At 43.1% G+C, this 27,623-nt stretch overlaps 1 protein-coding gene across 2 annotated transcripts in view; it reads right to left on the bottom strand.

The window, feature by feature from the left end:
* Positions 1-13,267: 13,267 nt before the first annotated feature.
* The window catches only part of WSCD2 (WSC domain containing 2), a 148,520-nt gene continuing 134,164 nt past the window's right edge, over positions 13,268-27,623 (bottom strand). For both annotated transcript variants that reach the window (XM_051972961.1, XM_051972962.1), the window contains 2 exons: positions 20,094-20,294; positions 13,268-13,965 (listed from right to left, as the gene is read on the bottom strand). In XM_051972961.1, the coding sequence (XP_051828921.1) occupies positions 13,613-13,965; positions 20,094-20,294 (554 nt within the window). In that variant the 3' untranslated portion in view covers positions 13,268-13,612. The remainder of the gene's footprint in view (positions 13,966-20,093; positions 20,295-27,623) is intronic.

Here is a 27,623-nt window from a genome sequence, read left to right as displayed (position 1 = left end):
CATTTAACCCTCACCACAGCCTTATGAGGGAAGGAAGAAGAATAATGATAATAATAACTGATGTTTATTTATGTTTATCTGCTTTGTGAAATGTTTTATATAATTACCTCATTTTATTCTAACAATAGGTCTTTCAAGTGTTACAATTTGTATTTTATAAATGAGGAAACTGAGTCATAGAGATGAAATCATTTACCCATGGGCACACAGCTAGCAAGGCTCAGAATCCCTAACTATAATTTATGTTGGATTTACATGAATTTATCTTGTTTCCTGTTATGATGCTGTTTTAGACAGAGACTCTGTCTGTTTTTTGGAATTTCAGGAGAGCCTTGAAGATCCTTCAAATCTGAAATCTCATCCTTATGGCTTCGTTTCTTTGACTTAGCACTTTGCAATGGTCAAATTCAAATCTCCAGATTCCCAAGTTGTTTTCATTGGGAGATAAGTTGATCAAATCCTTCTAAAGAGCAGATTTTGGCAGTGAGCAGGAAAGGAGAACTAGAGGGAAGAGTGGTGATAAGAGGAGAAAAGACAAGAGTGGAGTGAATGAATGAAAGAAAAGAAGACAGGGAAGGGATTTGTTTGTGAATCTCTTTTAGAGTTTTCAATTAGCCCAGTTCCATCACAGATTAACTTTACTGGTGTCAGGGTATTATGTTGAGTTGCATCTTACAGAAATCCAGTAGGTAAGAAGAATAATGTAGTATGCACCTGTTTAATTCCCCTATTCTGGGTTTTTATTGAGGTCATAAGGTTTTAGAGCTTAGAGCTAATCTTGTCCATTGCCTTCATTTAACTGATGAGGAACCAAATGCCCATAGAAGGGAAATGACTTGTCCAGGGACACATAGATCATTAAGTCATGGAGCTAGGAATCTAACTGAGGTCTTCTGATTCAGGCAGGAAGGCCAGGTAACAAGGAACAGTGGAGAGGGGTGGGGAAAGTAGAGAGAGGCTTCTTTCCTTGAGCACTCAGGCACCTTGGAGACTGAAGGCAACAATAGCTAAAGAGCTGAGCTCCTAGTAGGAGCAGATTCGGTTGCTAAGGAAACCAGTTCCTTGGTTACCAGCCCAGGTTGCATTTGTCTCACTTATGTCTGGTTCCTGCTGAGCTGTCCTCACTCCCCCAGAAAGAAAATGAGGAGACAGTGGGGGGGAGGGGGGAGAGGAGAGAGAGAGAGAAACAGAGAGAGAGAGAGAGAGAGAGAGAGAGAGAGAGAGAGAGAGAGAGAGAGAGAGAGAGAGAAGGAGAAGAAGAAGAAGGGAGGGAGGGAAGGATGGAGGGAGAAGAGGAAAGGTGACAGTGGGGGAGATGGAGGAAGGGAGGAAAAGAGAGAGAAGGAGAAAGAGAGAAGGAGAAGGAAGAGGAGAAAGAGAAAGAAGAGAAGGAAGAGGAGAAGGAGGAGGAGGAGAAGGAGGAGGAGGAGGAGGAGGAGAAGAAGAAAAAAAAAGAAGAAGAAGAAGAAGAAGAAGAAGAAGAAGAAGAAGAAGAAGAAGAAGAAGAAGAAGAAAGTGAGGGAGAGAGGAGAGGAAAGGTGACAGTTGGGGAGAAAGGAGGAAGAGGGAGATATTCAGAGATTGAGAGGACTAGAGATAAGGAAATAGAAAAAAAATGCTAAAAAGAAGAAAAAAGACTGAGGGAAACACAGAGATAGGAAAAAGATAGGGAATGGGGAAAATATGTAAAATGAGAAGAGGCAGACAGAGACAGAGACAGAAACAGAAACAGAGACAGAGAGACAGACACAGAGACAAAGACAGAGACAGACAGACACAGAGAGAAAGCAAAGGATAAGGTGGGAAGAGAAAGACAGACAGAAAAATGGAGAATGAATGAGAATGGGACCAAAACCTCTTAGATTCAGGTATTTAGAAAGAAGCACAGTCCTAGAGGATGAAATCCCCGATAAGGCTACTATATTGTCTTATACTTCGTGTTCACTGAGACCAGACACCCATGAGTAATTTTCATCTGTATTGAGCACAAAGTCACGCCACCATCCGGATCCTGGCAGCCTCTCCCCACAGCACACATGGGCTCATTCTGCTTCTCTTGGGCTCCAGGCTATGCTCAACACTGAGTCTTATTTGTTTAATGAGATTAAACCAGGCTTTACCCTTCAACCTGCCCAGATAGATGTAGGGAATGGTAGGGCAGTGTCATCTAATATACTTAGAGCTGGAAGCAATTTTAGAAGTCATCTAGCCATTTTTTTTAACTTTACAAATGCAAAAAAAACTGAATCTTAAAGGGACTAGTTGAACTTGCTCAGTGTTACATAACAAATTAATGTCAAGAGCCATGAATCTAACCTAGGTCAAAAAACAGAATAAAGTGTCCCCTCCACACACACACCAATTCATTGAGCTTGATAGCACCTTGAATCCTTGAGGGAGGGGGACATTCTGGGTCTTTTAATCTGCTTAAGTCAGATAATTAATTCAGCTTTGTTTAAATAATATATGATCAATCCAATATTCCACAAAGAACATTTATTAAGGATCTACTATATATTAGGCACTGTCTTAAATCCTGGATGTGAAGACAATTGTTAAAATCCCCTGCTTAGCTTACATTCTGTTGAAGCAATACAGTTAGTCCCAGAGAAGAAAAAAATAATGACATCCTGAAGGCACCGGAAAATGTGTATTGGTTTGGGGAAAAGGAAATTCAATCATTTTTTTATGGTCAAGAGTGATTATTGTATATTTTAGGTAAAATCACTAGTGTCATCAGGGCCAATGAATCCAGTGATGGTAGGTTTGATGTGCCTGCAGGCATTGTGGATTTCACAAGATTTATCTTTCACAGTAGAAATTTTGATTGGCCAAAATTTTCCCTAGACTGTTATGGCCATAGCTGAGGGTGGGAGTCTGATATGGGATCAATAAATGGTTCATTTTATCAACAGAAGAGAGGATGTGGATTTATACAGTAAGAAAGAGCATTGGACCAGGAGCTATAAAGATCTGACTTCAAGTACCAATTTAGCCATTGCTTCCTAGGGCCTCAGTTTCTTTCACTGCAAAATGGGCACTAGCTCTGGAGTTAAATCTAGTTAGAGATAGTATAAGATTCTAAAATCCTGTGGGCAAGTCACTTATTCCTATGAGCCTCAGTTCTTTCATCAGTAAAATGAAAAAAAAAAAGGACTGACACCACCTATCTCATAAGGTTCTTAGGAGGATTGATTGAGACAATGTGCATGATTGTGGCTTGGAAACTATAAAATTCTCTATAAATGTCATGTCTTCTTTTTGTTAGCTGGAACTTTTATTTGTTACATATTGACTCCATGATCCACCTTCCAAAGGAAGATTTGGTCCCTATGCATCCTGGAAGGCTTCCATAATGACAAGCACTGGCTGCCAATAGTCCAGTGATTAAGTCGAGGGCAAGACTTTGTGTGTGTCTGTGTGTCTGTGTGCGTGCATGTCTGTGAGAGACAGACAGACATAGAAAAGAAGAAGAAGCAGAAGGAAAAGAAAAAGCAGCAGAAGCAAAAGGAGGAAAAGTAGAAGGAAAAGAAGCAGCAGCAGAAGCAGCAACAAAAAAAGAAGCAGCAGCAGCAGAAGAAGAAGGAGGAGGAGGAAAAGCAATAGCAGCAGCAGCAGCAGCAGCAGCAGCAGCAGCAGCAGCAGCAGAAGAAGAAGAAGAAGAAGAAGAAGAAGAAAAAGAAGAAGAAGAAGAAGAAGAAGAAGAAGAAGAAGAAGAAGAAGAAGAAAGGAAGGAAGGAAGGAAGAAAGAAAGAAAGAAAGAAAGAAGGGAGTATAAAAAGAGAAGAGAGCAGAGAGAAGATAAAAAGGGAGAGAGGGATAAAAAGAAGAAAAGAAAGAGGAGAGAAAAGGAGAAAAAAAGAGAAAAGAGGAGAGAGGGAAGAGGAAATAGAGAAAGAGAGAGAGAGAGAAGACAGAGACAACAAGTCAGAGATTCTCCATATTGGTGAGCCAACTAGTGGAGTTATTTTCTTAGTTCCTGCCTTTTCCTTCCCTATCTGTTGAGCTGACTTTCTTCTTCTTAGGGAAGGGGACCGGCTGGCATGTCCATGGGAGAGGTTGTCTTTTAATTATAGAATCAGAGTATGTTGAGGATTAAAGGAACCTTTAGGAAGACCTAATTTAACCACCCATTTTATAAATGAGGAAATTGAGGCTGAGAGGAGGAAGTGTCTTGCACCTGGCTCATTCCGAATTAAACAGGTAATGGAGCACAGTGGGTAGAATACTGGCCTTAGTTCTAGGAAGATTTTTCTGTGAAAATTTCTCACTGAGTAACCTTGATCCAAGTACTTAACCTTTTGGATCTTCAGTCTCTTTTTCTATGAAATCGGGAGATTGAATTAGATGCTCTCTAAGGCCATTCTAGTCACTCTAAACCTATGATCCTATGGCATTTCTGATAATGCCTCTGAAAAGAAAAATTTACCATGATTTTGAGAGGCATTTAGGTAAGGCAAGAATTGGTGGGGATTTTTCAAAGATTGAGTGTCTAGGGTTAATCAAGGAAGGCTTCCTGGAGGGAATGGAGTTCTCCTTGGAGGCAGCATGATACAGCAGAAAGAACACTAGCTCATCAATCTGAGATCTGGGTTCAAACAATCACTTTTCAGTTTATTACTTATTTTGCCTTGCCCAAGTCCCTTGACCTCATTTGTTTCTGTTTCCAACAAAGGGGTTGGATCAGAGGGTCTCTGAGTTTTGAGAGCTATTGTTCTCCCCTGTGTCCCAATGAATGCGGTCTTGCAGGCAGCAGATTCTTTTCCTTAGCATCCTTCCAACACCAAGGACAATTGTGTGGTCTGAAATTCTGCTGATTCACCATTTCATGAGCTTAATGAAAGTACTTGGAATCAAGTATAAGTTCCACAGGCTTCTAAGGCAAAGACCGGACAGGGACATAAATAGTGATGAAAACCAGTGGCTGATTTAGACATTGGACCTTGATGAAAGCCGGCCACCTCCTTCCAGGCTCTGCCTATCAATTCCTCCTTTGCATCCAAACTCCCAGCCCACAAATGCCCACTGGCTGCAAGCTCCCCTCCGAGAGCTCTGCCATATATGGAATAATAATCAAACACTGAAGCTGGTCAGGTCTCTAAAGATCAACAGATTTTTCTTCCTTCTAATTTATAAAAAATGGGAACGGACCAATGTGAATGACCCACTACCATGGCATGATGTTAATATCAGCTGTCTGAGTCAGTCTTTATTCCTATTTCTCTGTGAAAGTATTGTGAAGTATTTCCACAGAAAACAGGTAATGGAGCACAGTGAATAGAATACTGGCCTTAGCTCCAGGAAGAAGAACTCTTTTTTACCCAATAATGGCCCCGGAAACTCCATGATTAGTTTTATTCCTTTAGCTTAAAGTTTTGATGCCTGTTCTGGGACAGGGAGGACTTTAGTTATCATTGAATCACAGAGTCTCACATGTAGGAAGGCTCAGAGGCTGTTATTCATACATGGATCGGAAACCTCTCTGGAAAATGCTTAGCTGACTCAGTCTTGAAGCTGTCTATTGAAAGGGAGACCAAAGAATCTGAGAATGCTAGTCAGATGGCGTTTTGGAGAACTAGAATTGCCTAAGAGACTGTTCTGCTACCTTTCTGACAAGGGGTCAGTTAATCTTTGCTTCAGGACCATCAGTGAGGGAAAGCCATGACCTTCAGAGATCGTCCAGTTTGCCTTCTTGATTTTTTCCCCTTTCATTAGACCTAAATTTTAAAAAATATTGTATTCCACTCCTAATACACGTGAAAATAATTTTTAACATTAAAAAAATCAATTTCCAAATTAATTGTATCTTTCCCTTTCTCCCTCCTCTATCTTCCATTTTCTCTGAGATCATAAGCAATATAATATAGGCTATACATGTACAGTCATGTCAAACGTTTCCATGTTAATTATTTTGTACATAAGATTCACTGAACCTACATTTGAGTCTTTTTAGAATTTAACCATTACTCCTGAGCTGGTCTGGGGCTAGTCAGGAAGAGGTGAATTCCTCTTCCATGTGACAGCCTTTTGAATTTTTAAAGAATTCTCTTCCTCGCCCAATCATATCCAATCAGTTGCAACTTCTTTATACACGATTTCTCATCTGTATCTCCTTACTCAAACAGCTACTCTTTCCAGTTCAGAAGCTAATATAAAGCCCATCTCTGAGTCTTGCTTTCATCTGTAAAATGAATTGGAATAGATTAGCTCTATGATCCCTTTCATGTGACCAGGTGAGTCTTTATATGTAACTGGGAGAAAATAAAATATTATTTCAAAGTACTATGAGCCAATATTTGGTCAACTTTATCATCCCTCCCTTCTCCAATTCCCTGATACTCACTAATTAATCCCTGTGGGTATAGGTCACATGTATCATAGAAATCCTAGTGACCATAAAGTTTAAAGATGGAAGAAAATTTATAGATATCTTAAATCATTTACTCTGCCCTTTTATTACATACATGAGAAAATTGAAGCCAAGTGGAGAAAAGTGACTTGGTCAGGATCACATCTGCTCATTCTTCAGTGAAACTATCTACTTTCTAGTACCTCCATATTCCTTCCATTCCCATCCTCACACCCTTTAGTTGTTTCTACCAGAAGCAAAGTCCAAGGAACTTTTGACCTGTTCTTCTCACAGTCAAGCCCCAAATCAAAGGCACTTGTTGCAGGCTTTCAGAACCATGGCCAGCGCCCCCAGAAAAATGTCCTTGGGGCATTAAACAGCCTGTTTTGTACCAAGCATTGTGCTAAATGCTTTACAATATTATTTCATGTGATTCTCACAACTCTATAGGGGCTATTATTATCACCATTTGACAGTTGAAGAAACAGAGGCAAATAGATCAAGTGACTTGTTCTGGATCATAGTAAGAATCAAAAGCCAAATGTGAACTCTTCTTCCTGATTATAAAGCTAGTGCAGTTCTATCTGCACTACCCACTTGCCTCTAGAGTGGAGATTTGAAGGATCTAGAAAAACTCTCCTATTCAGCCATAAATATATAAATATATTTCTCTGGTCTTCTGATGACCTAGAGAGAACTCTGAGTTGCCCAAGCTAAACGTTCGATGCCTCATGGGTTTTAGTGGCCTAAAGAAACATTGAGCTAGCTCCCCTATCCCTGGGTCCAAAGATCACTCACCATGAAGAGGCAAACATGTTGAATTGTGTCTCTAACAATGGAGAGCCATCTAGATACTCGATCATTAAAATGTCAAATCACCTAAAACCCTTGTAAACCAAGGAAACCTGGTAGTGGGATGACCTGCTAGGGTTAAGGTTTATTATGGAGACCAAGGTCAAAGCACAGTTTGTAGCAAAATAAGAGCTCAGAATATAAGTAGAGTCAGGCCTTAATCTAGGATCAGGGTCTGGGTGTAGTATGTGTTCACATTTAGGTTCATTCTATGGCTGAGACTAGGAGTTGGTTTCTAGTTGGTATTAGGGGATCAGTAACCAAAAAAGTTAATTTGTTAAACAGCCAATTCCAGGTGGGAGGAATTCCTAGACTTTCTCTCTCTTTTATAGTATGCAATATTGTATATTTTATACTGTAAAATATAGGATATCATCTCAATTCTGATGGACATGGCTCTCATCAACAATGAGATGATTCAGGCCAGTCCCAATGGTCTTACGTGATGACAACTCTAGCACCCTGGACACCCCAGAATCAGCCGGAGTCAGGATAAGCAAAAGTCCTTAGTCTTTATTCTTGGTCTTTAGGAGTAGAAGTGAACAGGATGGAAGTAGAATCTCTGCGACCACCTTCTTCCTCATCTACCGCAAAAAGTGACTCTGGCTCGTCTTACTCCACTCCCTAGTCCCTCCCATAATCCTCTGTATACACCAATCATTGAGCCAGCACAGGATAGTAGGAAGGACTATTTTCCAAGTATACACCCATAGAGTATTGTCCAATCAGTAATTAGCCCTAAGTGCTTGAACCAATCTCAGTGCAATGACTCAGGAGTTTCAGCCCTCTACAATCTTGTGATGGAGAGAGCCCTCTATACCCAGAGAGAGGACTGTGGGAACTGGGTGTGGATCACAACATAACATTCTCACTCTTTTTGTTGTTTTATTGCATTTTGTTTTCTTTCTCATTTTTTTTCTTTTTGATCTGATTTTTCTCATGCAGCAAGATAATTGTGGAAATATGTATAGAAGAATTGCACATTTAACATATATTGGATCACTTTCTGCCTAGGGGAGTGGGTGGGAGAAGGGAAGGAAAAACTGGAACACAAGATTTTGTAAGGATGAATGTTGAAAATTATCCACGTATATATTTTGAAAATAAAAAGCTTTTAGATGACCAGTGGATAGAGCATTAGCCCTGAAGTCAGGAGGACCTGAGTTCAAATCTGGCCTCAGACACTTAATACTAACTGTGTGACCCTGGGCAAGTCACTTAACCCCGACTGTCTCAAAAAAAGCTTTAATTTAAAAAATATAGGATATCATCCTAAGATTATTTTCCTGTTCATCCATACTCTCCCACAGCCAACTGCAAACTATATTCTGCTTTAGGAAGAGAAAGGACAGGATTCCTCCATCCCAGAGAAAGCTTTAAGACAAGGAAGGTCCTGGATGTTCCCCTGCCTACTCTTTGTCCTTAGTATCGCCCTGACCTTAAATAGAAAGATGTGAAGCTTTCATAAGCTTTTGGCTTCCTGACCACCCTGCAAAGAGAGATCTCTTTACTTGCAAGAGTAAGGAATCCTGTGACCTAGTAGAAACACTGGAAATCAGAACATCTGAGATCAAGTCTTGGCTTGGTCATTTGCTAGATTTGGCTAATTGACTTTCTCATTTGGGACCTTTGTTTCCCCATCTCTAAAATGTATCGGTTATGTCACAGCCTCTAAAGATCTTTCCAGTTCAGATATTCTGTGGTTTTTCCTCTGAATTCAGTGGCCTGGGACTGCTTGGCTCCCAGCTCCCTCAGCAATGCCCTCAAAGGGCCTTGTTTTGAAAGCCACCCCGTCTGACCTCCTTCCTAGCATGCTTTCCTCCCTCCTCCCATCAGACTCAGGGCTGGCTGCAGAAGGACTCCTCCTATGGGCTCTGGCTGAGTTTTCTTCAGAAATGGAACCGCTTTTCAAAGGTCACGGTGAAACACTCTCATCTTTGAAAAACTGATTGAGAGCCTGTTGCTGTGGGCAGCCACCCATCCACGTGGGTGTCGTCGCCGCCGGCTCTGGTAGCCTCTAAACAACCCCTCCCGCCCCCGACTCTACTCTAAATATCAACCCACTGGAAACAGGGCCTCCTTCTCCAGGCCCACACCCATGCACACAGAGGGGAGAATCACTCGCTCAGTCACACAAGGCCTATGTTTGTCACTTAGAGTGACATAAATACCCAGACACCAAAGGCTAGAGTCCATCATAAACACACAGGGTACTGACCTTCATCCGTCCCTACTCTTGGATGCACAGATATTAAAGATAATTATATTCAGAATGGAAAATCCCATTGCACTTAGAGGCAAGGAGATCCTGGATTCCAATTTTGCCTCCAACTCTTATGTGCTATGTGACTCTTAGATATTTCACCTTAGTTTCACCAGTTATATAATGGGTGGAATATTATCCTATTACACAGGGTTCTGGAAGGTTCAGATGAGATCATGTAAGTTATAGTGCTTTGCAAACCATAATATATTTTATTTTTCAACTGTGATTTCCTTAATAGAAGGAATTGCCAGTAAGGATGTCTTTATCTACCAAAGCAACTCAGCAACAATTAATTTCATGTTATTATTATTATTACTTGGAAGACTTAGATTTGAGTTCTGGTGTGAACTTAGTCACGTGGGATAGTGTTATGTATGTTGGTCATGGAGCTTGGAGATCTGAGTTCGAATCCTAGCTTGGTGATTTTTCTCAGAGCCTCAGTTTGATCAGTCTCTAAAAGGGGACGATGACCCTTGGATGACTCACCTTGCAGAGTTGTAAGGAAAAACCTTTAGAAAACTAAAGACAGATAGAAATATGAACTATTGCTCTCCACCACTTCCCCTTTTCTGGGCTCCTCAGAGCATCTGGGGATAGATACTTCATCTGTAAAATGAGGACCATCACTCTTGCACTCCTGGTCTCACTGGGATATGAGCAGGAAAATATCTGCCAATTGTACTAATACTAAGAATAAATATTTTTATTATCCTTGGAAGTCTGCGCTCAACTCACACAGCTTCATTTGAGCCTCGTGTCTGCCTTCTGAAGTAGGAACTCTAGATACAATCTTCCCCATTTTATAGTTGATGAATTTGGAAGAGACCCCAGAAGCCATCTAATCCAATCTCCTCATTTTACAGATAAAGAAACTGAGGCTCAGACTAGGGAAAGGACTCACCTAAGGTCTCAAAGGTACAGAATTTGAACCCAGGTCATCATTCTCTAGAGTTAGTGTCATGGTGAGAGAGCGGTTGAGTGAGTTTATCATAGACCCACCTCTAAAAGTCCAGATTTCTGAGTTCCTTGATCCCTTCTCAGAGAGATCTCCCACCCTCCGAAGTGTTTGTCAAAACACTTGTGCATGTGCATAATCACACACGCAGGTGAACACGCAGAGAACATATCAAGCATGAGGTACCACGTAGGCCACAGCCACATCAGAGAAAATCAGCAAAATGCTCATTTATTGATGGCATTAACCTGAGGAGTGTTCAGACAGAGGTGGGTGGCTGGGCCAAGCTCTTGGGCAAAAGCAGCTCTCGGGCATCCATCTCGTGGGCACGCTGCCCTCCAGAGAGCTTGCATCCAACAGAGTGAGGGCACCCCGACTCCCGTTCCCACCTTGGTTTGCTAAAGAAAGACTAAAAATCAGTCCAGGGAACTGCATACAAAATACATTCAGAGACCCCAAGGCCCCTGGGCTCAGGGTATCCCTTGGTGTACAGATGTCCACACCTAGAGGAGAAGAAGGGATTTGAGGGATTAAGTCAAGGAGTGTGGGTGAAGGAGAGTCAAGGGATTAAAGATATCCCCTCTTTTTGAGTGATTGAGCCCCCCCCCCAACCCAAAGGGGAGGGGAGCAGGTTTCTCATACACCTCTTAAAAAAATAAATTTCTTTGTTGGCCTTCGGCCACCTCGCAGGCAGGCTTCTCTCCCGGGAGTGAGCAGCGGACAGAGGGAGAAGGAACATTCCGGGTGATCGGGGAAGCTGCACGTGGCGGACAGTCGGAAAGAAGCTATGGACACCGGATGGCTTTTGTGTCCACGTCACGAGAGTCTGGAGGAAGGCTGCAGGTGGTACTGAGGACCTCGGTGGATGAGAAAATGGGGAGGCTCTGGGCCGGGGGATGGGTTGCACCTTCCCAGGCTGAGCCAAAGAAAGTCATTTCTGTGGATGGATGTTCCAGTGACTCAGGCCCCCTTTAGTTTGGTGCCTCCGCGATGAAAAAAAAAAGCAGTTTTTGTCTGAAGATACCTCCCTTCCTCTTCTCCCACCCCCATCTGGTCCTTTAAAAGTCTCTCCAAGAAAAGCAGACTTCTGTTCATTGGGGAGGTAGACGGCAAGCCAGGTGGAGGGGGAGCTGGGAGATCCCGGGGATCTAGGTGAGACTTAAAGGTTCCTGTTCTAGCTCGATAGAACACCATGCATCCTAACCCTTCCCCCATCTTAAATCCTCCAAGTCTCAGTTTCTTTATCTACAGAATAGGGATAATAAAACCTCAGTACCCCCCTCAAAAGGGAAAGCATTTTAAATCACCAAAGCAGTGGGTCTTAAGTGTTCTAGACCTAGCATTTCATGGAGCTGGGGACTTCCCTTCCATCAATTTGTCAGTATCTTATAGACTTAGAATTGTCTGTGACATCCCAGGAGAATCAGGTGACTTCCTCAGGGTCATACTGTTGCTATGTGGCAGAAGCAGGTCTTGACCCCAACACCTGCTCTCTATCTACCTTCCTAGAAATATGACCGATGGTAGTGATTTCCCCAGTTGTCTCAGGAGCATACACCCTCTCTGGACCTGGACCGGGAGGAGACGCCAAAAACAGATTCCTCTGTCTGTTGGCTCCCATGAAGATCTTTGTCTGGCCATTCACATGTGCCCTTTCTCTCACCCTCTGGTGGGTATCTAGGCTGTCTCCAGTGTGGTCACCATTTCCCCACTGAAGCCTATGTGTGTGCAGTGCTAAGGCAGGGGGCGAAGAGTTAAATCCCACCACTCATTGGCTCTTGAAGATCAAAGAAGTCCACCAGCCTCCCCTAGACCGCATCCAGGAAGTCTGGGACTCTATGAGGAGGAAGGGTCTCTCTGGGACTTCCCATCTCACATTTTAAGAACAGAAACCGACAAGTAAAGATAGGATGTTCCTAAAGAACAAGCCCAGATTCACAAAAACCCACCTAGGGTTGATGACTTTCCGTTTTGGGCTGTCTTTCCACCAAAGGCCTAGAAGCTAAGTTTGGCCAGCTAGTAATGGCAAAAAGTGGGATTTGAACCCAGATATTCCTGATGTCAAATCCAGCACTCTCTCTATGTTACTCTTTCTATTTTGGCTTAGAGATTTTAATAATAATAGCTGACATTCAGATTTGCTTATTAATGTTTGTAAAGCTCCTACATTGGTGGTCTCATGTGATCCTCATAAAAATCCCGTGAAGGTAGGTGCTGCAGGTATTATTCTTCCTATTTTACAGATTTGGAAACTGTGGCTCAGAAAGATTGTGACTTGTCCAGGATCATATAGCTAATAGGTGTCAGAGGAGGGTTCCAACTTGAGTCTTTCCTGACTGCAAACTCAGTCCTGTCTCTCTTAAAACTTCCAATTCTCGGATTGGGCATAAGGGAAGAGCACCAGGTGAACAAGCTGGGGAGTGATGGGGAAGGGTCTGTTTATCACCACCATCCCTTTCCCTCCACTTCAGTGGCTAGATAACCACTTCTTTTCCTGTCTCAGTCCCTAAGAGAATAAAGAGCTTTTCACTCCAAGGTAGAAACCGTAGCAGTCAGGGGTTGAAAACAATCACAAAGAGCAAGGAAATGTTCAATAAAGAAGGATGTGAATTGTTTGTTCTTCCAGTGGTCATGAAGGGGAAGGGGGGTGAAAAAGGAAAAAAAAAGGAGAGAGACAGACAGACAGACAGACAGATACAGACACATAGAAACAGAAAGACAGAGAGAGACAAGAAGAGACAGACACAGAGAGAAACAAGAAAAGACACATACAGAGACACACAGAGAGACAGAAAAAGTGAGAGGCAGAGAGAGAGAGAGAGAGAGAGAGAGAGATAGAGAGAGAGAGAGAAGAAAGGTGAGAGAATAGAGTGACAGACAAATAGAGACAGAAAGAAGAGATAGAGAGAAAAAGAGGAAGAACAGGAAAAAGGATGAAGAGGAGGAAGAGAAGAAAAAAAGATAAAAATGTGTGTGTGTGTGTGTTTGTGTCTGAACAACCTATTGGATTGGTAGAAATGGCTAAACAACCTCTTACGGATGATTTCATTTCCATGCAGGGAGCTTCCAAAATGGGTCATCCAAAAAGCCAAGACTGGAATTGAGCCCACCCGTCTGGCTAGCTCCGAGGGGATGGAGCTGGGAACCCTGGCCCTCCTCCTTCCCTCCCTTGCTCTCCTGTCTCCCCACATCATCTCGGGTAGTAGTCATCCGGGACTCCCGTGAGGTTCCTCAGCTTGAGGGCTCTGTCCACCATCTTGATGTAAGAGTTGATGGTGTTCTGCATTTCGGGGGTGTAAGGGTCATACTCCAGCTTTCTCAATCCTGAGCGCTTAAAGTTTCCATCCTTCTGGCCCTCCACACATAGGAGCCTGTCCTCGACGACATCCACGTCTAGGAGGCTGACCATCCTCTCCAGTTGGGTGAACAGGTCCTGCTTGAGGTCCTCAAAGTGCACCACCAAGACCTTCTTGCCATACTTCAGCCAGTCCAATGTGTGAGTGGCCCACCACGGTGCGTAATTCTTCACAAACTCCGGCCACTCTGTGAAAGAGAAAAATGAGAGGGAGTGAGCCCTCAGAAGATGTATTGAGTAATAGAGTACCGGATTTGGAGTCAGAAGACCTGGATTCAAATCCTGCCTCCAAGGGCATGTGGTTTTGGGTGTCAAATCAATCTTCCTGTGCCTCGGTTTCCTTTTCTGTAAAATGAAAGGGTTGAATTCAATGATCTCGAAATCTATGATTTGACTAACCAGTTTAGGGGGAAAAGGGTATAAGAAAATACTCCTACTTGTGGATTTTATGATGAGGGGGAAAAGAGAATATCTGGGTTCAGGTTCCAGATTTGGTTTGCGACCTTGGTCAAGTCCCTTTTGGGGAGGGGGCTTGACTAGATGTCTCCTCCTAGCTTGAACAATCCATGATGTGGAACTCTTAGAGGTCTTGCAGGAGACCATAAATGGGAACATTAGTTGAAATTCTGAGCCCCCAAGCACAGATGCTAAATGGCAGACAAAACATATTTTGGTAAAGAGCTTACTTCTTCCCCCTTCAATGCCTTTCTTCTCATTCTAGCCCACCTCCATGATCCTCTGGCTGCTTGGGGAGGATTTATTCTCAAAACAAGAACATTTTTTTAAAGCACAGAAACAGATTATTATAATCTATCTGCCTAATTGGGCCCACACTGTTATAATGGGTTAAGACCAGATGTATCTGAATGATTAAAAAAGATCTAGCACTTACATAGCTTTAAAAATTTTCTAAGTACTTTCTTGCTCCTGATTTCTGTGAAGCCTCACAGATTCCACGGGAAGGTTCACAAGGCAGGTGTTCCAACAGTTTTAGGGCAATTTTAAATTTTAAGTTGTTGTTATGGGTTTTTTAATCACTTAAATCTTTTGGGACACCCATTTTACAGATGGAAAAGCAGAGATTTAGAGAACTGCAGAAATTTGTTCAATGTCACATTCCAGAGTTCCAATCTCCACCTCGGAGGCTCTTTTTTTTCTGACCTTCTTTACTGATGGTGTTGGAGAGAGAAGGCTAGATTTGTAGTTATACATAAATTATTATCGTTAGTCAGTCCTTTCAATCATGGCTGGCTCTTTATGACCTCATTTGGGGTTTTCTTGACAGAAATACTGGAGTGCAATATGTGATGAAGAGAGCCATCTATACCCAAAGAGAGGATTATAGGGACTGAGTGTGGTTCACAACATAGCATTCTCACTCTTTTTGTTGTTCGTTTGCATTTTGTTTTTTAATTCATTTTCTTTTCTTTTTGATCTGATCTTTCTTGTGCAGCAAGAGAATTGTATGAATATGTTTATATATATTGGATTTAACATATATTTTAAGATATATAACATATATTGGATTGCTTGCCATCTGGGGAGGGGATGATGGGAAGGAGGGGAAAATTTGGAACATAAGGCTATGCAAGGGTCAATGTTGGAAAATCATCTGTCCATATGTTTTGAAAATAAAAAGCTTTAATAATAATAATAATAATAATAATAATAATAATAATAAAGGAAATACTGGAATGGTTTGCCACTTCCTTCTCTAGCTTATTTTGTGGCTAAGGAAACTAAAGCAAGCAGGGTTAGGTGACCTATTCAGGGTCATATAGTTTTTAACTCACGTCCCCCTGACTCCAAGGCAAAGGCATTATTCACTGAGCCACCTAGCTGCCTCCACTCTGCATGTAGTATGTACTTAATTAAAGTATGTTAACTTGAACTTGAAGGTGGTAGAGCCAGAATTCAAATCCAGATCTTTTGACTACTGATGTGGCTCTCTTTCCCAGAGGCAGCAGGGTAGAACACTGGATAAGACTCTAAGCTTTGGAGTCCAGAAATTTGAATCTAGACTCAGTTACTTATTATACTGTGTGACTCTAGGCAAGTCACTTCTGTTTTCTCATCTGAAAATGAGGGGCTGGGGTTTGGACTTGGTAGCCACTAAGAGCCCTCCCCGCTGTATTGTGCTATGCTATGACCTTTCTTGGGGACCTCACCCCTTCGAGTTCCTGAACCATTTTAACTGCAAGTGCTTTGGGCTGGATCATGTTAGGGGGAGAGAGGAGAGGCCCTTGCGGTTCTTCCCGTTTTCTCGGTAACGTGTCTTAGCACACGTGCTCTGCAATAAACATTGCTATCGGGCACCAGTTCTGCCCAGCGCTGGAATACGGGCACGTGCCTATGGCTCCTGAGACACGCAAGCTCTGGGTCTCTGCTGCTCTGGCTCATTCTCCTGCAGGAACCCATGCCTGATTAATAGCCCAACTGCACTTAATTCCCCAAAGAATCATTAAACACAGTATCTGTTTCATTACACAGATCCAGGACAATTCACCTTGTGTAATCATATCACATAAAACTTTGCTTTGGATCTGCTCCAAGGAGATCATAAAATTAATGTCATGGAACAAAATCCAGATTTTACAGGGGCCTTCAGCCTGGACTGGGGAGATGCACAGCTGGAACTGGGGGTGCTGAGTGGCGGCGAGAGGCAGAGCTGCGTCTCCAACAGCTGTATGCACCAGCCTGCGCCAAGCCCAGCACCATCGGACCGTCCCAGATTAGTCCTTCTCCTTCTTGGTGAAACTCAGGAAGGGCTGAACTGTGGAAGCAAGGAACCCAAAGGACCGTTGAATGGAAGGGAGAGATGGCTATGGAGAGAGCTGGCGGAGGAGTCTGGAGGCCCGAGTTCAAAACTCAATCCTGCTGCTTATTGTACATGTGGTCTTAGACAAGTCAGGGACAATAGAAAGAGTGTGGGCTCTGAATTTGAGGTTCAAATTACACATCTACTTGTATCATTTTGGGCCAGAATTTGTATTTTCCACCTCTGGATCTCAGTTTCTTCATGTATAAAATGAAGGGGGTTAGAATAGATGGCCACTGGGGCCCCTTTGTAGCTCTGTCATAACCCTCTAGCCTCAGTTTTTTTAATCTGTAAAATAGGAAGATTGGACTGTTGTAGTTTTAAATCCAATCGCTCTCTCTGGCTTCTGCTTCCTTTTCTATCAAATGAGGAAAGCAGATGACCTATACAGTCCTTTGTGATTCTAAATCCACAATCCCTCTCTGGCTCAGTTTCTTCATCTGTTAAATAAGGAGTGTTGGATTTGGTGAACTCTCTGGGCCTTTGTAATTCTGAATCTACCTACAGGTCACCTAGCATCATCCCTTCAATTAATAGGGGAGAACACAGATCTAGAAGATGTAATTCGATCAGGAGAAAAGGAATTGGAGACTAGGTCCTTGAATGCCAGACCTAAAACGCTTTCCTTGCCAGACCCTTTCTCCTACTCTTTTGGGAGAAGGTTAAAAACAATCACAACTTGAACCTCTGTGTAGGGGAGGAGAACAGGAGAGAAAAATGGAGTGAGGACATAGCCATAAGAAGTCAGCTTTGAATGACCTTCAATATCATTTAGTCCTAGGATTGAAAGCTAGTAGAGAGTTCAGTGAATTGTGAGCTTGGGAATGAAAGGTTCCTTCTCTTCCACAATCTCTGAGTCATTCAAATCCCTAAAATGCTGCAGACAGGAGGAACCTTAGAGGTCATCTCCCACCTCCGGGCAGTTGTATAGAGTCATATTCTCTGCTCCTTAAAACTCTTGGTTTCCTTCAAAGCTAAAGCCAACTGTCATCTCCTAAATGAGACCTTTCCCAACCCTACTGGCTCTAATGGATCAACCCTTAAACATTTGTTAGTGTTTCTATTTTGTATAGATTTCAGATATATATATATAATATATATAAATATATAATATATATATATATCATATATTTCATGATGTTTCCTCTGAGAGACCATAAGTCCCTGACAGCAAGGACTGCTTTTGTCTTCGCACCCCTTGTGCCACTGACTTCCTGGCACATAGTAGGCCCTCAATAAATGCTTGTGATCAATTGATGGATTTCATCTATTCCAACATCTTCATTTTAGGGGGATGAAAGGATTAGCAACAAACAGCAAATGTCAGAATCCAGACTTTCTGGGTCAAGTTTTTTCCTCCCATCTTCTGCAGCCCCAAAGTCTGGAGGTATTTGGGGAATTGAGACTTTGGCCCAAGAGTGGTGAGGGAGGAAACATTGGCAATGACCTGGGGTAGGGGGAGATCATGAGCTTCCAGATGGGTCAGGTGACCTAAGAAAGCTAAAGATTGGGTTCCCCAAATAAATTTTCTTGGTCTAGAGTGTTTGTAACTTTGAAGTAGGTTCTGTAGGTGGAGATGAGAATAGAAATGTCCTTCTGGCCTCTATTGGTAAAGGCTTCAAAGAGAAGAAGGAACAATGGAGAGGAAGGGGGCATTGATGAACATACCCCAGTCCAATGGTACTGGGTAGAGCCCTGGGCTGAAGGGCAGCTCTGTTATTAACTCTTAGATCCCTGGCAGATGAGCAGCTAGAAGTTAGACCCAGCCAATGGTCCAACCCAAGATGGGCTGGGAGGAAAACTGGGCCCAACTTGGTTCAGGAAAGTTTAGAGCTTTTCTTGTGGCACAAGGCATCCTTGGACAGTCAATAGTTGTATCAGGGTTTGGGAGGAAGCCTGGCTTGGTCCTTTTTGGGAACGAGCTCCCCAAATGGAGGGGGTGCTTAGAGATGTTAGTTTAACAGCAAATTCCGATTACAAAAACTTAAGTATGGAACAAAACAAAAAGGTGACTGGGACAACCCTAAGGTTGTCCATTTCCATGGTCTGTCTGCTCTCTGAGGCATCAGTTGGTTCTTCCATTCTATATCTTATGTGTCTTCTAGCTCAAAATTTCCAGGTTTCATCACTCTGTGAACTAAGTATGGTGTACTATGGTGGTTGTTGCCCCAGCTAAAAACATTATGATCTACAGTCCCTTCCAGTCGTAACATCTTAATGTTCTAAGACCCCTTCTACTTCTGAAATTTCTTGTTTTAAGGCTTCTACTCATCTCTGATATTCTGTGTTCTAATTTCCTCTTCAGTTTTGACATTGTCTGTTCTAAGATCACTACTAGCTTTGACATTCCCTGTTCTAAGTTCCCTCTCAGTTTTGACATTTTTTGTTCTAAGACCCCTCACACCTGTGACATTCCTTGTTCTAAGATCCTTTCCAGCTCTGGTGTTCCAGTTATAAGTTCCCTCTGAGTTCTGACAGCCCCTGTTCTAAGGCCCCTCCCAGCCCTGACATTCCCTGTTCTAAGGTTTCTCCCAGCCCTGACATTCCCTGTTCTAAGGTTCAGGGTTCCTCCTACTCCTGACATTCCCTGTTCTAAAACCCTTTCCAGCTCTGGTGTTCCCATTATAAGTTCCCTCTGAGCCCTGCCACCCCCTGTTCTAAGGCCCCTCCAGCCCTGACATTCTCCTTTCTTTGATTCTGTCCCAGCTTGAATATTGTAATTATTTTCAGGTCTCTCCCAGTTCTAACTATATATGTTCTGTGCTCTCTGGGAGGACTTCTTAAGGCTTCATTATCAGGCTCTTGTTCTGGCTTCAATCACTAAAATTCAAAAGCTTCCCTCTCTCCCCCCCTCCGCTTGGGAGAAGAAGTGAACCCGATCGCCATCTTCCCTCTCTTTGTGCTCCCCTTCCCTGCTGGGGTGAGAATCGGGCAGGGAGCCGTCTGGGGTTATAGGATTCAGCAAACCGTCCCTTTAAAGACACAAGGAATGGAGGGAGCAGATGTTCAATGAAGCTAGAGATTTTTAACTCTTTCAAATGGCGTCAATTTCATGGGAGCAATTTGTAAATTGCTATAATTAACAGCAGCCCACAATATGCTTTGGAGCAGCCCCGCCGAGAAGGGGGTGACTTCGGAGCAGCTGGGAGCCGCTGGGGGGAGGGTCTGCGAAAGGCTCCATCACCCACGGGGGCTCGAGGAGTTCGAGTGTCGGAAGCTGCGATTTGGCTCAGGGGAGAAAATCTGATAGGAAGATTTTCGAGGGAGGCCGTAAAAATGAGATTGCCTTGAAAAGACGGGATACATCCAAAAGGCTATTATTGGCGAGTTTTTCATAGAAAGGACACCCTACCCCATTCTCTATTACTCTGCAAACTCCAGGGGTATTGCAAGGACCACTGACTAGCCCCAGAGCTCCCGCCCCCAGATGCCTACTGAGCTACTTTTAGACCTGTAGGAGGGGGGATGGTCTGATCCTGATAAGATTGGGGTCCTTACCTTTGCCTTTCCAATGGGCCTGTGAGGCGAAACCAATATGGCCCCCGTACTTGCGGTTGAACTCCGCCATGAGAGCCTTGTAGGGATTTCTGATGAGCAAGATGGCCGCATCGAAGGCTTCAATCTCCTTCTGGCCACTCTCGTGCGTTTTGATGCAAATAGTTCTCCCACTCCGCCAGTGGTCCCTCTCACCCCTGAAACCTGTTCCCCAGAAAAAGACAAAGAGAATCATTAATAGGGGATCTAGAAAAGACTCCATCATCCATAGGGGGCTTGAGAAGCTTGCGTGTCAGAAGATGAGGTTTGGTTCAGGGGAGAAAATCTGATAGGAAGATTTTTGAGGGAGACTATAAAAATGAGATTGCTTTTAGGGTATTATCGAAGAGGGAAGTCTCCTTTAATGGATTCCAAGAGTATCCTCAACTGTCTTACATTCTTATGAAGGAGGGGAATCTCTTCTCAACATCAAAGTTATAAAGTGCTTTCCTACTCTTTATCCCATCCTCCTAAAAGGCAAGTCTGCCCATATGACTCTCCAGTTTAACAATCTTCAATGGCTCCCTGGGATAAAATGTAAATCCCTGATTTCATTCTTTTCCATTCTTGTCTCATATTATTCTCCTTCTCAGACAGCCTGGCCTACTGGATGTGCTCTAAAAAATATTCCATTGAGGCAGTTAGAAGGTGCAGTGGATAGAGCACTATCCCTGAACTTAGGAGGACCTGAGTTCAAATATGACCTCAAACACTCAACACTTCCTAGCTGTGTGACTCTGGACAAGTCACTTAACCCCATTTGCCTCAGCAAAATAATAATAATAATAATAGGAATAAATATTCCATCCTCCACTTTTCTGTCTTTGTTCAAGCTGTACTCTTTTTTCTGGCAAGCTCCTTCTCCTCTCCTGTGCTGTTAACCTTCTTTCAGGACTGAGCTCATATTCTACCTTCTAGAGGAAACCAGATCCCCTCAGTTGTTGAAATGCTTTCTTGCCTCCTCAAATTCTCATCTATATAACAAATAATTTGCAGGTTGTTTTCTGCAGTAGAATGTAACTTCCCTGAGGAGAAGAACGATTTTGATTGTATCTTTGTATACTTATTTTATAGATAACTGTTTCTAAGTATTTTTTACAAATGAAACAAATGTTAATAAAACTCCTGCTACATCCCTGGCAGATAGTGGAGGATAGAAGGACCTAGTGTGCTGTGATATGTGGGGTTACAAAGACTTGGACACTGAGTGAACAACAAAAAAGTACTAGGCATCATACTGGGCTTCAAGCATACAATGACAAAAGTGAAAGTCTCTGCCCTTAAGGAACTAACATTTTGTTGCCGCATATGTTTCCATATGTAAAAAGTAAATACAAAATACAAGATCATTTTTATTTTATTTTTTTGAGAGCAGAAACATTGACTAGCAGCTTGGAAAGATTTGGAAAGGTTTCAGGTAAGAGATGATTCTGGAGCTCAGTCTTGAAGGAAAGGAGGGATGCTAAGAGGTGGAGGGGAGCAGGGAAGGCATTCCAGACATGGGGGTGACAGGGTCAAAGGTATGGAGATGGGAAGTGGGGTATCCCGTTCGAGGTGGATAATGGCAAATGTGGTTTTTGAGTTTTATGATTGAGGTTTCATGACATGTACATGGTCATTGTACATGTACATTGGTGAGGACATAGCAAAGACTTGCACCTTTGCCTCCCTCTGGCTCCAGGACTGAGGTAGTTTCCACACTGCCATAGGTGGCCTCGTGGTTCATGAACTTTGATCTATCACCGTTCTTAAGCTGGATCCCTTAAGGATGCCAACATGGAAGTCACCAGTGTCTTCCGGACCCACTGAACTCCAGCCTGGGCTCACGATGGAGGCATGAAATGGTCTGGCTTAGCTTGGGGGCATGAGGGGAAGACATCATCTCCACCTAGTTTGCTTCTATGGTGGATTCTATCAGTAAAGGTCAGGGAAGTAGCCTGACACAGGGGGAGGGGCCAGACATGCTGTCACTTTACCTTTGGGTCTCAGTTTTCTAATCTGCAAAATGAGTAAGTTACTTATAATGTTCCTCATTGTTCTGATATCTTTTGTTCTAAGACTCCTCCAGCCTTGCTATTCCCTGTTCTAAATCCCCTTCCAGTTCTGACATCCCGTCTTCTAAAGCCCCTCCCAACTCTGATATTCCTTGTTCCTAATTCCTAAGCCTCCTCCCAGCTCTGATATCCCCTGTTTTAAGGCCCTCCACTGATATTCCCTGTACTAAGCCCCTTCCCAGTTCTGACATCCCCTCTTCTAAAGCCCCTCCCAGCTCTGACATTCCTTTTTTTAAGAACCCTCCCAAGCCTGACATCCCCTGTTCTAAAGCCTTTGTCAGCTCTGACATCATCCCCTGTTCTAAGCCCCCTTCTACCCTGACATCCTGTTCTAAGGCCCCTCCCAGCTCTGACATTTTCAGATTCTGTGTCACGTACACAGACGGCTCCATGAATGGACATTTCCTCCCTGTGCTTTGTGTGCCCAAGATATACTGCTTGTCCTCAGGGTTACATGGTCTGGCAAGCAGGGAGGAGACAAACAATCGTCCCTGCCTATTTCTCTTCTGGCCCTGCTGGAGTCGGGATTGACATCTCATCACTAACCCCTCTGGGGCAGTGGGGCTGGGAGAAAAAAGAGAAGAAGACAGAATCCCCTGCCCCTCACAGACTGAGCCCTGATAAAACTGGATGCCAGGGAGCTAGTTCTTTCTCATCGAGCCCATGGGCTTTGCTCGGTTTCCTTTCTGCATAAAAGGGAAAACAGCTAAAGCTTTGTATTTCTGGTTATTAACATGCCTGAGGAGGAAGACAGAGGTGATAATGTTTTTTAAGGCAAGGGGAAAGTGGGACGTGGGAGGGGGCTCTGTATTACCCAGCCTGGGCATCCTAACTCCGCCCCTTCAAAGCTGGATGACTTTGGGCAAGTTACAGGAGTAACCAGCCAGGGACACCTTAGACATCAGTCAAAACATCCAGTTCAAAATCCTTCTCTTACATATTCAATCAATGCTACAGACATTTATTAAACACCTCCTGCATCTAGGGGGCGCCATAGTGCATAGAGTGCAGGTCATAGAATAAGAGGACTGTGTCTTCCTGAGTTCAATTCCAGCCTCAGACATGTATTAGCTAGGTAAGTCACTTCACCCTGTCTGCCTTAGTTTCCTCGTCTGTAAAATGAACTGGAGAAGGAAATGATGGACCACTCCAGAATCTTTACCAAGAAGACCCCAAATGGACTCACAAAGTCAGACATGACTGAAAATGACTGAATAATATGACCAGAGAATCCCAGATTTGGAAGGAAGCTCATCTACCCCAACCCATACATGAAATAGAATCCTCTTTAGCCTGGATCTGGATCTGAGAAGGGGTCATTCCACTTTCCTTTGCCAGAAGTGTCTTAGGTGATGGGGAGCTCACTACTTCCCAAGGATCTCTATGATAACCTTTATTTCCCTCTTTGTGGGGACCTCCCCCCATTGCTCCTGGCCTTTCCCTCTGTGGACAAACAGGATAAGCTTCGCCCCTCCTCCAAGTGGCAGCCCTGGGAGTACTCGAAGACACAGCTCTCACGTTCTCCCTGAATTTTTTCTTCTCTATAGTCTCATTCCTCAATCCAATCTCACGCGCCACGTGCCTGAGGTGCCCCCCAGCCAAGCTGGCTGTCCTTCCCTCCATAGTTTATCCTTGTCCTTCCTGAAATATACTGCCTGGAAAGGATTTAGTATCCCAGTTGCCCCGTGGGACTAGGGGCATTGCTTTGAGCCAGGGGCCCAGTGCAACAATCCTGACAATGGGGCCGGGCTCGATAAGCAGAAGGCCTTGGATCAGATTTTCGGCCTCTCTGCCTAGGGCTTTGATGCTGTTTGTAATGCTGGCTGCAGCAATGGGGCTGGCTTTGACATCACTGTTTCCTTGCCACTGCCGTCCCTCCAGGAGTTTTGGAGGCAGAAAAATGGTGTTTGTTCCTAGCATGATATTAATGTAGTAAATTACTCTTGTGTGTCAGTTAGGGTGAAAGAAAGCCAGCTCCCAGGCTCTTCCAGATCATGGCAGGAGGAGTTCTGTTATTCACCCAGCAGCCTGCAAGAGTTCCTTCCCATCTCTCCTTGGGAATCTGCCCAGTGGGCATCTTGTTCTGCTGAGACCTTGGTCGCAATAGAACTAATATCTTAGCTTGGGATTCAGTGTCATATTCATAAGTGAGGGAGAAAAAAGAGAGAAGGAGGAAAGAGAAGGAAGGAAGACAGAATGAGAAAGGGATAGAAAAGAAAGAAGTGAGAGAGGAAATGAAAGAGAGGAAGGAAGAAGGAATAGTGAAGGGCAGAGAGGGGAGAAAGTGAGGAGAGACAAAGGAAGAGTAAAGTGAGAAAGAGGAAAGCATGAACAAGAAAAATGTCAAGGAAGGGAAGGTAGAGAGATTAGAAAGAGGGAAGATGAAGAGGGGACTGAGGAAAGAGATACAGAGGGAACACAGCCTCTCTCCCCTCCCCTCCCTTTGTTTTCCCTTTCCCTCCTTTCTTCTCCTCTTTTCTCTCTCTTTTTCTCTTTTTTTTCCCTTTCCTTCCCTTCTTCTCTTCTCCTCTCTCCTCTTCTTTCCTCTCTCTGGAAATACCCCCAAAAGACTTCCTTTCCTCCAATATCCTTTCTTTTCCTCTCCACTGCCCTTCTCCCTCTCCCCTTTATCTTCTTTTCTTTCTTATTTCCTTCCCTCTATCTTTTCTTCTCTCTGTCTTTCACCTGTCTTCTTTCTAGCTCTTCTCTCTCTATCTTACTTTTTTTGTTTCTCTTTCTGTCAGAAAGATGGAGAGAATAGAGATAAAGGGGGAGAGTCGAAGGGAAAGATGATGAGATAGTACAGACTCATCTCCATTAAGTGGATATGTGTATTACTATACAATAAAAAATTGGGGGACCTGCTTCTACTCTCTGACCTTTAATTAATTTTCTGTGTAACTCTTGACCAAGTGATTCCCCCATTCTTGACCATGATTTCTTCATCTTTATAACAAAAGAGTGAAACTAGGTTACTTCCAAAGGAAGTTCATAAGAATTCTTCCTCTAACACAATGTCAGCCCCAGCAAGTTGGCTCTTTAGGCCTCTTCCTAGCATATCAATCACTCCCCCCCACCCCCTCCCCAAGCTTCCCTGCTTTCCCTCTGGCTGAATAATACCCAAATCCATTCTACCATTCCCCAAAGAACGTGTTTGCCAAGGTCACATACAACTTCACTCCTTCTTCCTGTAGTTTCCCAAACCGAAGCACCTTTCCCTGACCACCATTCCTCTCTCTGGACTGCTTTCCTCCATTAGGACCCGAACTCTTGGCACTCATGGGAACAAGCTCGGTTTTCTTTGTTTATGTTCATACAGTTTCTGGGTCTGTTTTGGCAGGTATATGCTTAGCTATTTTATACTGTCTAGTTATTTTAAATGGTTTAAAACAATATTGAATGATATTGCTGACACAGGAGAGTTTCTCTGCTTTTCACTTTTCATTAAATCTATTTTCACTTTAACTTTGTCTGAGATCATGATGACTATCCCTGCTCTTTTGCATAATAAATTCTGCTCTTACCCTTTATTGTATTTTTAGGTATATCTCTCATTTTTGTAATGTTTCCTGAAAATACAGAGTTGAATTCAAAATTGCAATCTGCTTTCGATGTCTTTTATGAGCAAATTTGTCTCAATTTTCTTTGAATCCCCAGTGCTTAAGACAGTACCAAGCACATAGTAAGCACTTAATAGTTTTTTTGTTCACTAACTCATCATTGATTCAAAAATTCCTTTCAGGTCTAGTCTTCCATACTTACCATTGTAGAGGACAGGAGGAGGGATAAGCATTTATTTAACACCACATATCTAGGTGCATGCATGTATGTGTGTGTGTGTGTGTGTGTGTGTGTATACATACAATGTGTATACACATTCAGTATATATACATACATGTAAGCATATCTACATGTATGTATGCATATGTATATTCTCTCTGTGTGTGTGTATACACACACACACACACACACACACATATATATATATAAAAGGATGAGGAGAGAGGGAATATGTCTCTTCCATTCCCTGGCATGTCCTGATAAGACCACAGGTTCCAGAATGAAAAGGGAACAATAAACATGACAGTGGAACAAGATGTCCCCAAGGTAAGAGGGGACAGGTGGTGGCCTGAGCTTTCCGGGCATTGGCCCTGCCTCCCATGTTTGGCACACCTTGTGCAGTACCAGTTGTCTGGTGTCTAGCCCTGGCTCAAGCTAGTTTCCAACAAGGTTCTGTCTATGGTTAGCTTGCCTTAGCAAAGGCTCGGAGATAGATGTGGAAGGGAACTACTTCGCCTTACTTTCTTTATACATGAGGAAACTGAGATCCAGACAATTAAAATAGCTTGTCCAAAGTCAGCAATAGGCAATGGCAGAATTTGGATCCAAGCATTTTATGGGGAAGAGGGAATAGGTTTGTTCTGTTGGGCCCTGGGAAAGCAGAAACAATGGAATTTTGACTGTCCATCAGGAGACATTAATAATCAGTGACCTTCTCTACAGAGTGGTTCGCATTATGGAGCAGCAAGTTGACTGCCACAGGAAGTAACCAAACAAAGCAGAATGTCAGAATATCCTAGAGAGAATTCATACAAAGGCTTAACTTAGCTCCAGAGTTTGAGGATTTGGATTTGAATCCACCTCAGATACTCCTTGGAACACTCTGCCTATGACGACCTTGTTAGCATCCAGGATACTTTAGAATCAGCCAGAATCAGAATAAGCAAAAATCCTTAGTCTTTATTCTTGGTCTTTAGAGGTAGAAGTGAAGGGGAAGGAAGCAGGATCTCCACAACCTCCTTCTTCCTTGTCTACCGCCAAAGTGACTCTGGCTAGTCTTACTCCACTCTCTAATCCCTCCTACAATTCTCCGTATATACCAATCATTGAGCCAGCACAGGACAGTGGGAAGGGCCATTTTCCAAGCTTATGCCCATAGAGTATGGTCCAATTGGTAGTTAGCCTCAAGTGCTCCACTGTCCTGACCTCAGTGCATCAACTCAAGAGTTTCAGTCCTCTACACCCGCCCCTCACTTTTGCCTCTTGGCTTCCTTGAAGACTCATTTCAAACCTTCTCCAGGAGACCTATGCCAGCGCCCCCGGCAAACACAGCTTCCCTTCTGAGATGATGTCCTATCCCCTCCAGAATGGTCTCATACAGATGCACATATCTAACCTATATCAAATTGCTTATTATATTAGGGAGAGAGAAAGGAAGAATAGGATTGAGAACTCAAAACTTAAAAAAAACCCCCAACTAATATTAAAAACTATTTTACATGTAATTGGGGGAAATAAAATAATTAAAATTATATAAAGATTAAAAAGAAATAAGACAAAAAATCCTATTTTTGTTCTTAAAAAGTCTTCTAAATACTGATGTCTCATGTCACCTTCCCAGTTAGGATATAAGCTCCTTGAGAACAGGTACTAGTTTTTA

This window comes from Antechinus flavipes, chromosome 1, assembly GCF_016432865.1.
Source record: "Antechinus flavipes isolate AdamAnt ecotype Samford, QLD, Australia chromosome 1, AdamAnt_v2, whole genome shotgun sequence".
NCBI lineage: Eukaryota > Metazoa > Chordata > Mammalia > Dasyuromorphia > Dasyuridae > Antechinus > Antechinus flavipes.
Note: the sequence above shows the minus strand (reverse complement) of the source record. Positions and strands in the feature narration are given on the sequence as shown.